This window comes from Schistocerca cancellata, chromosome 1 (assembly GCF_023864275.1).
Source record: "Schistocerca cancellata isolate TAMUIC-IGC-003103 chromosome 1, iqSchCanc2.1, whole genome shotgun sequence".
NCBI classification, from domain to species: domain Eukaryota; kingdom Metazoa; phylum Arthropoda; class Insecta; order Orthoptera; family Acrididae; genus Schistocerca; species Schistocerca cancellata.
The window spans coordinates 921,746,005-921,761,272 of NC_064626.1; the positions used below are offsets into that span (position 1 = coordinate 921,746,005).

At 38.7% G+C, this 15,268-nt stretch overlaps 1 protein-coding gene across 1 annotated transcript in view; it reads left to right on the top strand.

The window, feature by feature from the left end:
• The window catches only part of LOC126114536 (SAM and SH3 domain-containing protein 1-like), a 443,876-nt gene that overhangs the window by 415,575 nt on the left and 13,033 nt on the right, over positions 1-15,268 (top strand). The window contains exons 12-15 of the mRNA XM_049915025.1: positions 2,473-2,612; positions 4,402-4,503; positions 5,747-5,915; positions 11,062-11,213. Coding sequence (XP_049770982.1) covers positions 2,473-2,612; positions 4,402-4,503; positions 5,747-5,915; positions 11,062-11,213 — 563 coding nt within the window. The remainder of the gene's footprint in view (positions 1-2,472; positions 2,613-4,401; positions 4,504-5,746; positions 5,916-11,061; positions 11,214-15,268) is intronic.

Genomic DNA, 15,268 nt, shown 5'->3' on the forward strand with positions numbered 1-15,268 from the left:
GCTGTTCTCTTAAGGACGGATCAATGTCACAGAAGAAGCTCAGTAGCATAGTCATTGTGGTGTAGTGGTTATGATACTAGACTGTTGCATGGAGGGTTGTGAGTTCAAAACTAGCCTGAAGTGTAAAATTTTAATTTCTATATTCGGTTCAATTACATTTTAGAAGTATCCAAATTGTCAAGAATCATTGTACTGGAGTGTTCTATAACTATATATATATACCATATGTGTTCTGGCTGGAGGCAGTTCACTGTTGTAGGTGCAAGTGCTGAATAAACCTTTGTTAAGTGAAGTTAGTGTTCATCATTCATCTAATTACACTTTCTTCTACGTGACGGATGTTTCTCTCATTGCTCTCCTTATGCTCAGTTTTACTTCTTTTCGTTTTTGTTCATCTGCTAGGTTTTGACTTCACATAAATCTATAATGAAGCACTCTTCACTTCTGTAACAACTATATAACAAGGCTATTAAACCACAGTGGATGTTTTCAATCCCTGACATCTGCATTGATGCTCCCCTCTGCATTGATTGATTTGAAAAATTTAGGCACTGTCAAATGAGGGGGGGGGGGGGGGTGTTCCAGGGATCAGTATTGGGGCCGTTCCTGTTCCTTATTTACATAAATGGTATGCCCTCTAGTATTATAGGTAATTCTAAAATATTTCTGCTTGCTGATGACACTAGCTTGGTAGTAAAGGATGTTGCAACATTGGTTCTGTTTCAAATAGTGCAATTCATGACATAAGTTCATGGCTTATAGAAAATAAACTAACACTAAATCACAGTAACACACAGTTTATACAGTTTCTAAGACATAATTCAACAAAACCCAAAGTTTTAATTTCAGAGAATGGGCATGTGATTAGTGAAACTGAACAGTTCAAAATTCTAGGTGTTCAGATAGATAGTAAACTGTCATGGAAAGGCCATGTTCAGGATCTTGATCAAAGACTTAATGCTGCCATTTTTACTAATCGAACGGTATCTGAAGTAAGTGATCGTTTGACACAAAAATTACTCTACTTTGCTTATTTTCATTTGCTTATGTCATATGGTATTATATTTTGGGGTAACTCTTCCCATTCTCAAGGGATATTTTTGGCTCAGAAACGGGCAGTTTGGGCAATAAGTGGAGTAAGTTTGTGACCTCTTGTCAACCACTGCTCACTGGTCTGGGTATTTTGACATTGGTCCCTCAATATATGTATTCTTTACTGTTGTTTCCTGTTAAAAATATCAGCTTATTCCCAAGAATTTGCAGCTTTCACTCAGTTAATACTAGGTGTAAACCCAATCTGCATTTGGATCACACCTTCTTAACTCTTGTGCAGAAAGGTGTGCAGTATACTGCTGCATCCATTTTCAATAAGCTACCACTCGAATTCAAGAACTTAGCAGTGATCCCTGTGCTTTCAAGTTGAAACTGAAGAGTTTCCGTGTGGGTCACTCCTTCTATTATGTCAAGGAGTTCCTCGAAGAATTAAGTTGATTACTGTGTTATATTGTTGATTGCATTTACTTAAACTTATGGCTTGACTTTTTTTTGGGTTCATAAACTTTTTATTTTATCTGTTATTACTTTATGTTGTACTGACAACTTCCATGATCTTGGGTATTTGCTTCTCAGTTTGGTCCTACGGAACTAGATGTGTAAATAAATAAATAAACATATGAAGTGCAATTTGGCATTTTCTGCCAACCTGCATGCTGTTTTCCCAAAGAGCTCCAATGACTAGCGTATGCCCTCTCTGCACTTGTCCATACAGGGCACTGCACTAGCCCGACAGGAGAGGCATCCTGTGCTGGTTCAGTGGCGTTATCACCAATGGGTAGCACCTTGTACTTGTTGCTAAGGTGGCTAGTTGCCACTTTCAACCTCCATCCAGAGACGTGCAAACCAATCACCATCTGCCATTCACCGTTGAGTGAAGACAGGTGGCCAATGCTGTTTCTGTACCACTGTCAATCCTTCTTGTGTTTACACCCAATAAGTGTAGTCCCTCTCCATTGTGTACTGTGCAAAAACTGTATAAAATCATAAAAAATGCAATAAAAGCTGCCAGAACTATTTGAGAAAGAACAAACAGATCTCAGCAATATATAAAATTTTAGTGTCTCCATGTGTGTTGTCATTTGTAGTAAATGCTAGGAATTCAAAAACATAGGTCTGTTTAACAATAATATTAAAAAATTGAACTGAAGGACTGAGAAACCCATCATATGTACTGGCAATACATGTGATCAGATATAATTAGAAACCTAAAACTTGAGCTCCCATTCAAAATCTTAATTGTTTTGTGTTGGTATGAGTTGTTTCATGATGACACAGTTTCAAAATTGTGTAACAAATATTTTTCCTTATACATTCAGACTATTACTTTCATGTGTACCATAAAGAAAAATTTTATTTACTCCGTAATATATTGCTGCATATTACTCAAAAACTGAAAAACAAATGTCCTATCTACAGGATCACGATTGTCCACAATGTCAATAGAAACAAGTCGTTCTGAACAGACTGAAAATCCAACTAATATTTCATCACCTTCCTACATTTCTCACATGACAATGGGCAAGGGACGACATTTTCGAAAAACTATGGGATACACAGTAAGTACAGTTTATAACAATTTAACAAAAAAGTTTTATATCTTTAGATCTAGTAATATTTCTCTTAGTTTTCAATAACATTTTTCAAAAATAATTTGTGTGTTAGTTATACATAAATATCAGTTGAATATAGGAACACCTTTTCTCCTCACCTGGAATCTCTGAAACTACTGACTTATTGTCATATAATCTATTACAAAAGCTATTTTTGTTGTGAAGTATGAATAAACAGTTATAGTTTTCTGTTTTTGTTTATTATAAGAATACATTACTCCTTGAGTCTCTTTCTTTCCTATCAATTAAGATTTATATGTAACTCACCTTTGTTAGTGTATAGTAAGCTATTCATTCCTTGTTCACACGTTTCATGTGCATTTGATGATGATTTTGCATTATTCTTTTCCCTGTTACATTTTATGTGACACATGTGGCTGTAGGCTCATAATTTCATACTTCATCTGTGGTTGTCATCCTCTTTCTTTGTATAAAGAGTACTTTATAATTACTCCTTGCTGGGTAGTAATTTGATTATTTTGTTAGAGACTTGCATTTTTGCATTTTTAAGTACCCAATAAAAATTAACTGTTTTATATAATTCCAACATTTGTGTAGTGAAAGGATCAGTAACTCAAATTTGATTGTCATTTGTTCAAGTTTCAGTCACAGTTGCATACAATTTCTTGATGGTGACTAGTTTTATATGTTTATATGCCTGAATTGAAAATGTTGTTAAAGCATAATTTCAGTTACACACTTACATGATATTTTCCTAACACAGATTTGCATGATAAATGTGGTGTGACCATAATATAGAACTGGTACATTTCAGAGACCAGCTGGTCACACTATTACTCAGACAAAGTGTATTAAAGACTCAGTTTAGTACTTTCCTGATAATTAACTGTTCACATTAATCTTACGAACAATGAATTTAGTATGTGCAACTCCTATGAAAATTTTTTGATAGAACACCTGTCTTTGTAGGCTGCTATCCAAATTACCAATCCTCCAAATTGACCAATTGGCATCAACAGAGTATGATCACACTTAACCAGTATATATCCTCAATGTGCTTGAAACCTAAGGGTACATTTATGCTGTATCCTTGCTGCTGGCATCTCTCTGCTGGCATGTTGCACCTCATGACTAGCTGGTAGCTTTGTTGCATTTATGCTACAGCCTTGCTGCTCACTGGGAGCATTAGTGGCACAGCTGTTCATGTAGCTAGCATAGTTAATGTGGCATTGCTGGAGTGCCCTAGAAGCAGCCAATCAGGGCTCATGTTTCAGGACATACAGTGATGGTCACAGTGCAAAACACAGAGCAGTATGGTGAGAATCATTGCAAGCAACATATCAAGCAGTGGTGGTGCACATTAAATGGGCTGGTAAGACTCAGTGGGTTTGATTCATCATAGCTGGGCCATGCTGGCCAGCAGCGAGGTGGAAGCATAAATGCAACCTTTGTCCCTTAATATATTATGTTCATGTATTTGTGGCTACTGATTTAAATTTTTCTTGTCTTTTGATCAGTGTTCCAGACAAAAGAGTCACATTGTAACACTTACTGCAAACCTTAAAAGCACATCAATGATATTACTTCATCCAAAGTCATAGCGATTTTTCCTTTAGTATCCTGGAAAGATTTTTAAACAGTATGCATTCTGCCATTAATTCTGAGCTCTTCTAATGATAGGAAACTCAATAGATGTTACACAAATAAGACATGAGCTCTTACACAGCACATACACAAACTGTATATGAATAATATTTATTTTCGTCACGAACAGAGCAGAAGCAGTGCAAGTGAAGAAGGTCTTTCTCCAAGTCAGAGTTCTGATTATGAAGATCAAGAGGAGCTACAGAGTGTACAGCAAGTTACAGTTCATGCTGTAAGTACTCTTTTCCAAAAACTTCTTCTTTGTACCAGTTCTTGGAAAAGGTGACTCAAGGAATGTTCTATTTAACATCTGCATTTTACATGTATGTATATCTGTTGGATTTTGCATTAAGATGCTGCAAATACTGAAAGAAATTTGAAATTAAGAAAAAAAAACCTTACAACAAAACACACACTTAGTCAACAGCGTTGATAACATCTAGGTACACCAGACTAAAAATGTAAAGGATGTCATATTATCCAAAAGTAGTTTCTTTGGCTGTATAAAAATATCTTTTATCATGTGAAAGTTTTCTTTTGCCCTTTTAAATGTAAAGATTGTGATTAACCAACAGCAGCCTGAAATAGAATAGCAGCATCTATTTTCTTAAAACAGACCGTACATACAGTGATGAGGTGTTTTAATATAATGTTGTTAAACAGCACTATGCAGTTAAGACACATCATTTAATATACATTTTTCAGTCAATTGATATTCTTGAAGGTTCTGCTCATTGTTAATGAGATTCATGGAAAGTGAGTTTAATGAAGTTTCAGACAGAGAGAGGGAGAGAGAAAAGAGGTTCACTTATTCTTGGACATGATACAGTTTTCTGAAGAAAAGTGTTTTTTTGTTATTGTTACTAAAAATGTAATAAATATATTTTGAAAAAAAGTGCAAGACAAAACAGTGAGTGATTTTGTGTCCCAGAAAATATTTACCAGAATACAAATCCTACATTTTTCGGTTTGGTCCCAAGTCGACCATACAGTATCTTCTGGTACTTATCATGAGTTTCGTATCTTTTACTGCTTTGTATGTAAGAAAAATGTGAAACTGACCTATAGGTCAGATTCTTCATCTGTTATACCTGGCCACCTAAGTTGGCCCACGAATGTGAAGGTAAAAACATTCCAACTCCAAGATTGTGACAAGTGAAGAACTGTCATGTTCAAACAGTTGCACACTAGGTTGAGAATGTTTTGTCTAAAAATGCATATATTCTTAAGTGTGAATGACAAATGGTTTGACAGGTGTCCATGAATGACATCAAATCAAACTCGCTGTTTTGTTGTTTCTAATCCTGATGTAACTTCACATAAAATATTAATAATTATTATAGTTCACCACTTTCTAAGTCCTAGTTAATAAGATGGATATAATTTTGTGTTGTAGTTCAGAAATTATTATTTTTATGATTGCCATGTTGTCGTTCACATAGTAATATGTATGATCTCTCTTTGATCCATGACAGACGGAGTCAGGATGCCGAGCGGGTGTGACTCTGAGTACACGTTCTAAGGGGCTGAGACAGGATGTACAGAAGAAAGGGTCACGCCTTCGGTCAGCTGCAGCTGATGGTACGGAGAAAGCTTTTCCCTCAACAAGCTCTGTAGAGAGCTTACCCAGTGGCTCTGGCTCCAGTATGTACTTTTTCAAATGCTAAATCAGAGTTTGGAGTATCAAGAAATAGGACTTAAGGCCAGAAGAAATATTCTCCCAATAACATAAAATTGTAATTTCAGTTTAACTAAGGGATGAATGTACTCATAAAATAACTGTATTAATCACTTATAAACTTCATTTTTGGAATCTGTTTCTTATGTGTTACTGAATTGGTCTTAAACTTTTGAGTTATTCTGCCGCCTTTCATCCAAACAGTACATTTATCAATGGTGCACGACACTTTGTCTCTCAATTAGTCTACATAAGACTCCCTCTTAATTTCAGTGTTCAATATGTTCTAAGAGTCCCATATTCCATATGGCCAGGTTGTATTCTGTCACACTATGCAAACAGAAGTTAATGACCCTGTGATCTAAATTATATCAAAAGAGCACGTTAAAGATTCTTTCTGAAAACATTTCTCAGAATAATCTTGGTCTGCAAGAAAAAAATAGAAGCATTCTGTATCCATTGCAGAAACTAATACAACAAGTGTTTCATTCTTTTTCTGAGATTTTTCTGTGTATGAGCTGTTATTCATCTTTCACTATTAAATCTCATTGTCAGCCTTTAAAGTTATTATCTGAACTACAGGAACCAGGACTGTTTTGTTTTTCATATACCAAACAGAATTTTTATCATTTGTCGTTTTACAGTACTTCTTTAGGAAACTGGGTGGCATTTGTTTCATACATGCTGCAGACTTGAGAGCCATTTAGTAAGATAATGAACTCATGTTATCTTTGTAGAAGCATTGCATCAGCATGTACCTAGAAATTCATCTTTGTATAATTACTAGCATTTCTCATAATCTTTTTACAGAAACTATCTATTAAATTATTAGAATGCAAATGCAAGTCCTTGAAACTGTTACAATTTTTAATCAGGATTTTTATTTATCTTTTATGTGACTACCCTTCTTTTATTTTCTTTTATGCATGATGTATTACAGCTGAAAAGAAATTGTTTCAACCAATTTGGTTTTCCATATGTATAACTTTGATTTTGTTGGATTAAAGAAAAATTACATTAGAAATGAAGCAGAGGAAAGTATGAAAATGTGGTCTTGTTAAAGTTGCACTTCCTCTCATTACAATATCATCATGGAATAAAACACTGCAAAGACATTATTTCTATTGACAATGCTTCCTTGCAGTATTTTGTAAATAAAAAAGTGGTACCTTATAATTGGGCACACAGGAGAAAGATACTTTGCAACCTTCAGATGTAACTGGTAAAGTTCTGCTGAAATAGCATCTAACCTTCGTCTTGTATAGCAAATCTTCTCCTTGACAATAGCATGACTAGCCTTCTCAGTAATCTTCGAGTTGCCATCACCCATCACAAACCATGAGTTTGCTTAAAACACTTGTTCATAGAGCTCATACTGTCTCAGATCTAGATAGCTTATCTCAAGAACTTGCCCATCTAAAGACAGTATTCAGCGAAAATGGGTATTCCATCCGGCAGATTAACAGGGCACTAACAGTTAAAACTAAGAAGCAGGAAGTGAATAAAGAGGAGAACATGCTGGAACAATCTTTAGCTTTTCTTCCTTTCGTTGGCAACACTTAGTTTAAAATAGCAAGAATCCTCCAAAAATTTCAGGTAAAAGTGGTTTTCCGCCCACCATTGAAGATTGCGGACCTTGTGAGATCAGTTAAGGACAATCTGTTACTACGAAAGGCCGGAATTTACAAGATACCGTGCCAATGTGGTATGGCTTACATAGGTCAAACCACACGCACCATGAAAGAACGCTGCACTGAACATCAACGTTACACCCGCCTTTTGCAGCCAAGCAAGTCCGCTATTGCTGAACATTGTATTTCTACTGGACATTCAATGGAGTATGAGAAAACAATGATTTTGTCCACAGAAACGTCTTTCTGGGACTCCATTATTAAAGAATCCGTAGAAATATGACTGGCGGAAAATCTGTTAAACCGTGACAGCGGCTACCAGCTGGACAGTGCATGGAATCCCATTATCTCCACGATTTGCTCAAATCAAAGACGACAGAGTGCGTCGACGGCCGTGGCAAACAGCAACGCAGAGGGCGACTGAGTTCCGCTATTCCACCAGCAAGGGCACTGCCGGCGGGCAGTGTTGGTTCAACTATCAAGTTTTTGACGCATGCGCAGAATAGTTACAGTATGCTATATATTGCAGAGCGTAGGACGTTATCGCCAGTCTGCGACAGCTCACCTGAAGATGACTGGCAGGTGCCCAGTTGAAATATCGTGCGAAGTATTGAACGACAACCGGCTGCAAGCCCGAAATTTGTTTGAACAGCAAAAAAAGCATTTATGAAAAAGAAAAATTTGTTAGCATCAAATATAAATTAGTGTTAGGAAGTATTTTCTGGAGGTATTTGTAAGGAGTGTAGTCTTGTACAGAAGTAAAACATGGATGATAAACAAATTAGAGAAGACAAGTGAAACACAAAGAGAAGAAGATATGAATTAGATAGGATATATTAGGAAAGTACTAATGAAAGATGAAGTTCCTTAGAGGCAGAAGGAAGGAATGAGGTGGGAGCTGATATGAGCATACAGGCAGGTGGAAGAGACCGACCAATAGAGACTGAAGCAGGAGGAGTTGTCGGAATGAAAACTATGTCAGAGGCACAGTTCCTATTTATGCAGTCCAGAAAATCTGGGGTTATGGAGCAGGCACCTGATAGCATGATATGCAAGACAACTAAGAAATAAACCACATTGTGATTAGCTGCATGATCCACAACTGAATGATCCGGTTGGTCCTCAGTCCTAAAAGTTGACCATTAATCTAGACTGATGGTGGTCATACACTTGTAGAATGCTGTGCAGTAGTTACAGTGAAACTGGTAGCAGACATAGCTACATTCGCATGTGGCTTTTCTTTCAATACAATATGTAATGCAAATAACAAGGGAAAAATAGAAGGTGGTGGTTTGATGTATGAGAAAAGTTTCCTGTCTATTCTGTTTGTCTTTTGGGTTTAAAACAAGACCAAAGTAGGCACAGAAGGGGATTTATATAGGTTTGATTGGTTGACAAATACCACTTTAGGGCATGATCAGGAATGAGTTCAATTTTTTGAATCCTGGATGGATCTGTATCACAAAGGGACACAACTTTGTGGTTGGGCTCAGGTTTAGAAGGAGTTTTTGGTGTATATCAGGATAATGAACATAATATCTATTTGTTAACAAGGCAAGGACAGATGTGTGTATCTGCTTAGGCCTCAACAAAAATTTTAACATACTGTGAGAGAAGTTTTGTTTAAGGCTACAAAGATATCTTTAATGTTTGGGTCAAAATTCAATAGAATGGAAACATCTTTTATTACTATCTCAGTTTCCCAGTGGTATTACTTCTTCTCCTTCATAGTAATGACCAACATGCATGTCTGCAACAATGTGTGGTATCACTAGCTTATCTTAAACTGGTGAGCTCAGTCAGCAGGAGGAGTGTGTTTGTATGTGTCTATGAACTCTATAAACTGATTTTACTATCCTGTAATTTATTTGTCTATAAAAGTAACAGTTGAGTCAGACAGATACCTGAATAAGTTTATGGAAAAAGTACCTGAAAATTTTAAATAGCAGATTATTTCACAGACTTCATTCATCAGCTAGAGAAGCAGATCCAAATACTGAATTTCTCCTCTCCATTGTCTCAGGAACAAGAGCCTGCACATGAATGTCCTTACAAACCACACTTCCTACATTAAATTTTTGTTCTGACTTTTGACATATGCATGTAAAACTGAAGTACAGAAGAGTAGAAACATAACCATGCTGTATCTGGTATTTCAGTAGTGAGAAGTGATGGTGAGAGATGAATAGATAGGGAAGGGGAAAATAATACTTTGTGTAGAGCATACAGTGCTCATAAAAGTTAGATACACGGGGAGGAAATGGGTTGATGCAGGATGAAAATTAATATTGCTTGGTTTTGGTTTCAAGATTGTCACTAATACCACGTATAAGATTATGAAAATAAGGTCACTGGACAAAATATGACCCCTAGTGAAATCATTACAAGCTTAATTTAATACCATGTAATTCTGCCCCTGGACTTGATAACCACCTGGATTTGATTAGGAACTGAATCCACAAGGATGTGCAGGTACATTGCATCCAGGTAAGGCCTTTACTGAGGCTTTTAGCATGCAGTTCCATCAAACTGCTGGTATGCTGATGCCGGTGTTTTACTTGTCGCTTCAGCATGTCCCACAGATTTTCTATGGGATTCAAGTCCGGTGATTTTGCATGCCAATCGAGATATAATAGGGTGGGTCAGTGTTCAGAAAACCAGTCACACATTCTTCCAGCCCTATGAACTTTGCTGTTATTGTCTTTATCTGCCTGTGTGAGCAATGGCATGACTCCAAATGTTCATTGCATGCAGTTCCTAACCCAATGTTCTCTTGATAACAGGTGGGATGGACCTTCATTCACTGCCTGCAGCAATACCTGTTAGGTCAGGAAGCGATTCTGGTTCACAAGTGGTGACAAATGTCTCTGGTCTCTCTCTGTCAGGGTCTTACTATGACCACAATTCTGAAATTGCATTTCATGGCCTCTGATTGTAGGCATGTTGAACAGTCTGCTTTGAAACAGCAACTTCACCTACCATATGGCCATGGGTACAGCCAAACATAATTTCCCCTTTTTGCTACTGTGTCATGTCCTTACATTTACCCATGTTTAAATCCAATGTCTGCTTGAAACATCAATGTCTCAGTGATTACTGCTGCCTTGTGCTCACATAGAGGCAATGAGTGTGCAGTTGAGTATGTGACTTGATTCTGCACAATCTGTAAAGGCTTCAGGATTCATCTGTACATGTGCACTGAGGCGACATATTGTCCGGTGAGCTTAGAATATGTTTTGATCTTAATGAGTTGGAAAACCATGAAATTGTAGCTGAGAACCAAGATTAAATCATTGCACAAATTGAAAATATTTTTGACTTATTATTCTACGACAGAGACGGGAACATGGATGCATGTTAACCACCTTGGCTTACACAATGAGCTTCTGCTCTCATGCTTTTAAATTATTGGCTTCCTTGTATAAATAATTTCTTAAGCAATGAAAATGTGTTATAGTTACTTCGTTCTTGTCTCAAACAGGTACCCAGGCCCTTGTACCAGCAAGCAGTAATCATAGTTCAATATCAGCTGAAGACTGTGATACTTCCATAATTGGACCAGTTATAGGGAGAGCTCGGGCCCTTGTTGATTACACTCCTAGCCCATACGACAAGGATGCTCTCAAATTTAAGGTATGAAATGGAGGAAAATACCTGATGCACTAATGAGTGTGGTATACTTACTTTGTCAGTCTATAGAAGAGACTAAGCAAATTAATCATTAAGTGCCAAAGAAATTTCTACTAATTCCTTTGGTTAACACTATTTTAAACTACAATAAAATAACTGAGAGCTAAAATATAAAATGAGCAAATCTATTTATTAGCCCCTCAATAATTAATCAGTATCAGAAAAGTCCATCATAAAAATAAATAAAAAGTTTGTTTTGAACAAAGAAAATGCTGCCATTACCAGCAGCAGCACTCAAATTGCAAACTAAATTTTCAATTTTTCAGTACAAAAGTATTCTGTAGTTTTACAATAGTTAAGTATTTTTCTGAGATGAGGTAAGAGTTTGAAGGTGATAATATGAGCATAAGTAAATTATTTAAGTTACAAATCTTTCTTCAATGATTCCAGAGATTCAAGAGGAAAGAAATATAGTGATCAAAAAGAGAAGAAAAAATAAATCACTTTCTAAAACAGTGAAACAGCTTGACAAATCCATATACATACTTTGGAGAGCAAATAATCATGTTGATATGGTGCTAATGAAAATAGTATCAACACGATAGGGCAGATATAATGGTGACAAATGAAAAGAAATCATATAGGCATGCAGAAAGCTTTAATATAACTTAAACAGAGTGCAGAGGGCATGCTAGAAAAATAAGCTATATTTAAATTTATTTGTCAGTCATTGATAGCTTTTGTTAACATATATATTACACATTAATACAGTAATAATGATGTAAAACAACTGACTCAACAAAAGCAAATTCAGAACTCAACCAAAGAACCGTGGATGTAAAAATTCTTTGCATTTCAGTGTACACCATCTGATATTATGAATTTAAACAATGGACAATCCAAGATGGAATGCAACAATAATATGATAAGGATAGTCACTATTCACCATATAGTGGAGATGCTGATTCACAGATAGACACTACAAAAAGACGGTCAGAAAGTGAGCTTCGGCCGACAAGGCCTTCATCACACACACACACACACACACACACACACACACACACACACACACAAATGCAACTCACACATACATGGCCAGAGTTTCTGGCTACTGAGTCCACATTATTAACAGTAGCGCATGATGGGAGAAGCAAGCAAGTGGTGGGATTAAGGATGAGGCTGAGGCGGCAAAGGGGAGGGATAATAGGGTCAAGATGGGGGCAGTAAAGTGCTGCTTGGTAGAGCAGACAGGGACAAGGTGGAGAGAGCATAGGGCAGTTGGATGCAGAGTTGGGAGGTTAGACCGGGGGGGGGGGGGGGGGGCGAGCGTAGCAGAGAAGGAGCGAACTAAAAAGACTGTAGGTGTGTTGGTGGAATAAAGGGCTGTGTAGTGCTGGAATGTGTAGGTGGAATAAAGGGCTGTGTAGTGCTGGAATGGGAACAGGGAAGGAGCTAGATGGGTATGGACAATGACTAAAGAAGGTTGAGGCCAGGAGGGTTACGTAAATCTAGGGTATATGGCAGGGAGAGTTCCCACTTGCGCAATTCAGAAAATCAGGTGTTGGTGGGAAGAATCCAGATGGCACAGGCTGTGAAGCAGTCATTGAAATGAAGTACACTGTGTTGAAATAATAATTAAATCAAGACCCTATGCTGCCAACAGGCATTGAATATACATCAACGGGGACAGTTGAAATGTGTGCCCCGACTGGGACTCAAACCCGGGATCTCCTGCTTACACGGCAGATGCTCTATCCATCTGAGCCACTGGGGGCACAGAGGATAGTGCAACTGCAGGAACTTATCCTTTGCATGCTCCCTGTGAGACCCACATTCCGTCCACACACTACATTCATAGTGCCCCTGCCCATTACACTCATTACTCACGGCAGACAATCTAACTGAGTCCTGTAAGAGTTTGGACAATGCGTGTGCATCCACACAGGAGGTGGTCAGTGCCGGTTAGCCTAACTATATGAAGATGGTATGCCCGAAAGAACAGATACAGTGACTGTGAAGCTCTCTAGAATGAAATGATAATTAAATCAAGACCCTATGCTGCTGACAGGTGTTGATATACATCAACTGGGACAGTTGAAAATGTGTGCCCTGACTCAAACTCAGGATCTCCTGCTCACGTGGTAGATGCTCTATCCATCTGAGCCACTGAGGGATGTGCAAATGCACATGCATTGCCCGAAGTCTTATGGGATCCGGTAAGATTGGCTGCCCCGAGTAATGAGTGTAATGGGCAGGGGCACCATGAATGTAGTGTGTAGACGTTAAGTTGGGAATGTGGGTCTCACGGGGAGCATGCAAAGGATAAGTCCCTGCAGTTGCACTATCCTCTGTGGGCCCGGTGGCTCAGATGGATAGAGCATCTGCAATGTAAGCAGGAGATCCCGGGGATAGAGGCCCAGTCAGGGCACACATTTTCAACTGTCCCCGTTGATGTATATCAATGCCTGTTGGCAGCATAGGGTCTTAATTTACTTATCATTTAACTCTAGAGACCTGCATGGTCACTGAATGGTATCTGTTCTTTCAGACACTGAAAGAACAGATACCATCTTCATATACACTGTGTTGGGTGCAGTGCTCAGCAACGAGGTGGTCCAGCTGTTCCCCGATCACAGTTTGTAGGTGGCCACTCATGGTTGTCATGGCCCACGTAGAATACAGCACAGTGGTTGCAGCTTAACTTGTAGATCATATGATTGGTTTCACAGGTAGCCCAGCCTTTGATTGAGAGGTGATGCTTGTGACCGGACTGAAATACGTCGTGGCGGGAGGATGTATGGGACAGGTCTTGCATCTAGGCCTGTTACAGGGATATGAACCATAAGGCAAGGGGTTGGGAGCAGGGGTTGTGTAGAGATGTACGAGGATATTTTGTAGGTTTGGTGAGTGATGGAATCCACTGTGGGGTGTGGGGGAGGGGGAGGGTGGAAGGATAGTGGGTATGACATTCCTCTTTTCAGGGCACAACAAGAGGTAGTTGAAACCCTGGCAGAGAATGTGTTACAGTCCTGGTTGATACTGAGACACAAGGGGAATGCTCCTCTGTGGCTGGGCAGTGGGACGTTGGGAAGTGGTGGGTGACTGGAGAGATCAGGCACCCTACCCTATAATCCTACCTGATGACAAAAGCTCTACCTCTGGTGCTTTGAACCACAAGAATTGCCTGGCAGAAGGAATCTGGCAGCTGTCAGACTCATTCACCTAAAAACCTTACAACAGTGATCCCATTTCAGAAATCCAGTAGGATTTCCAGTCCCTCCTCAAATTCTAAGGCCCCTCCCATCTCCCCATAGTCCACCTCTCACCTCACCCTTACCATTCCCCTCACTCCTACCTTAACATTCTCCCTAGTGTCCATAAACATAGCCGTCTGTGATTTCCCATTGTGGCCAATCACTGTTCCCCCACCGAGAGAATCTCTGCTCTCATAGACCAACACCTTCAGCCTATTACCTGCAACCTACCCTCCTATAAAAAAATACCAACCATTTTCTCCACCATCTCTGCACAGTTACTGTTCCTTTACCACATGGTGCCCTGCCCATCACTTATGATGCCACCTCCCTATAGGCTAATGTACCTAATGCCCATGATCTTACTGCTATAGAACACTACCTTTCTCAATGCCCAATGGATTCCAATCCTACAACATCTCTTCTAGTCGCCATGACAAACTTTATTTTTATCCTCACCCACAATTACTTCTCCTTTGAAGGCATTACCTAAAAGCAAATTTGGGGAACAGCTAAGGGCACATGCATGGCACCATACTATGCCATCCTACTCATGGGCCAACTAGAGGAAACATTCCTAAACACCCAGAATCCCAAACCCCTCAGCTGGTTCAGATTCATTGATGACATCTTCATGATCTGAATCAAGGATGAGAAAACTGTATCAAAATTTCTCCAGAACCTCAACACCTTCTCCCCATTCATGTCACCCAGTCCTACTCAACCCAACAAACCACATTCCTCAACATTGACCTCCATCTCAAAGATGGCTACATCAGTACTTCCATCCATGTCAAACCTACC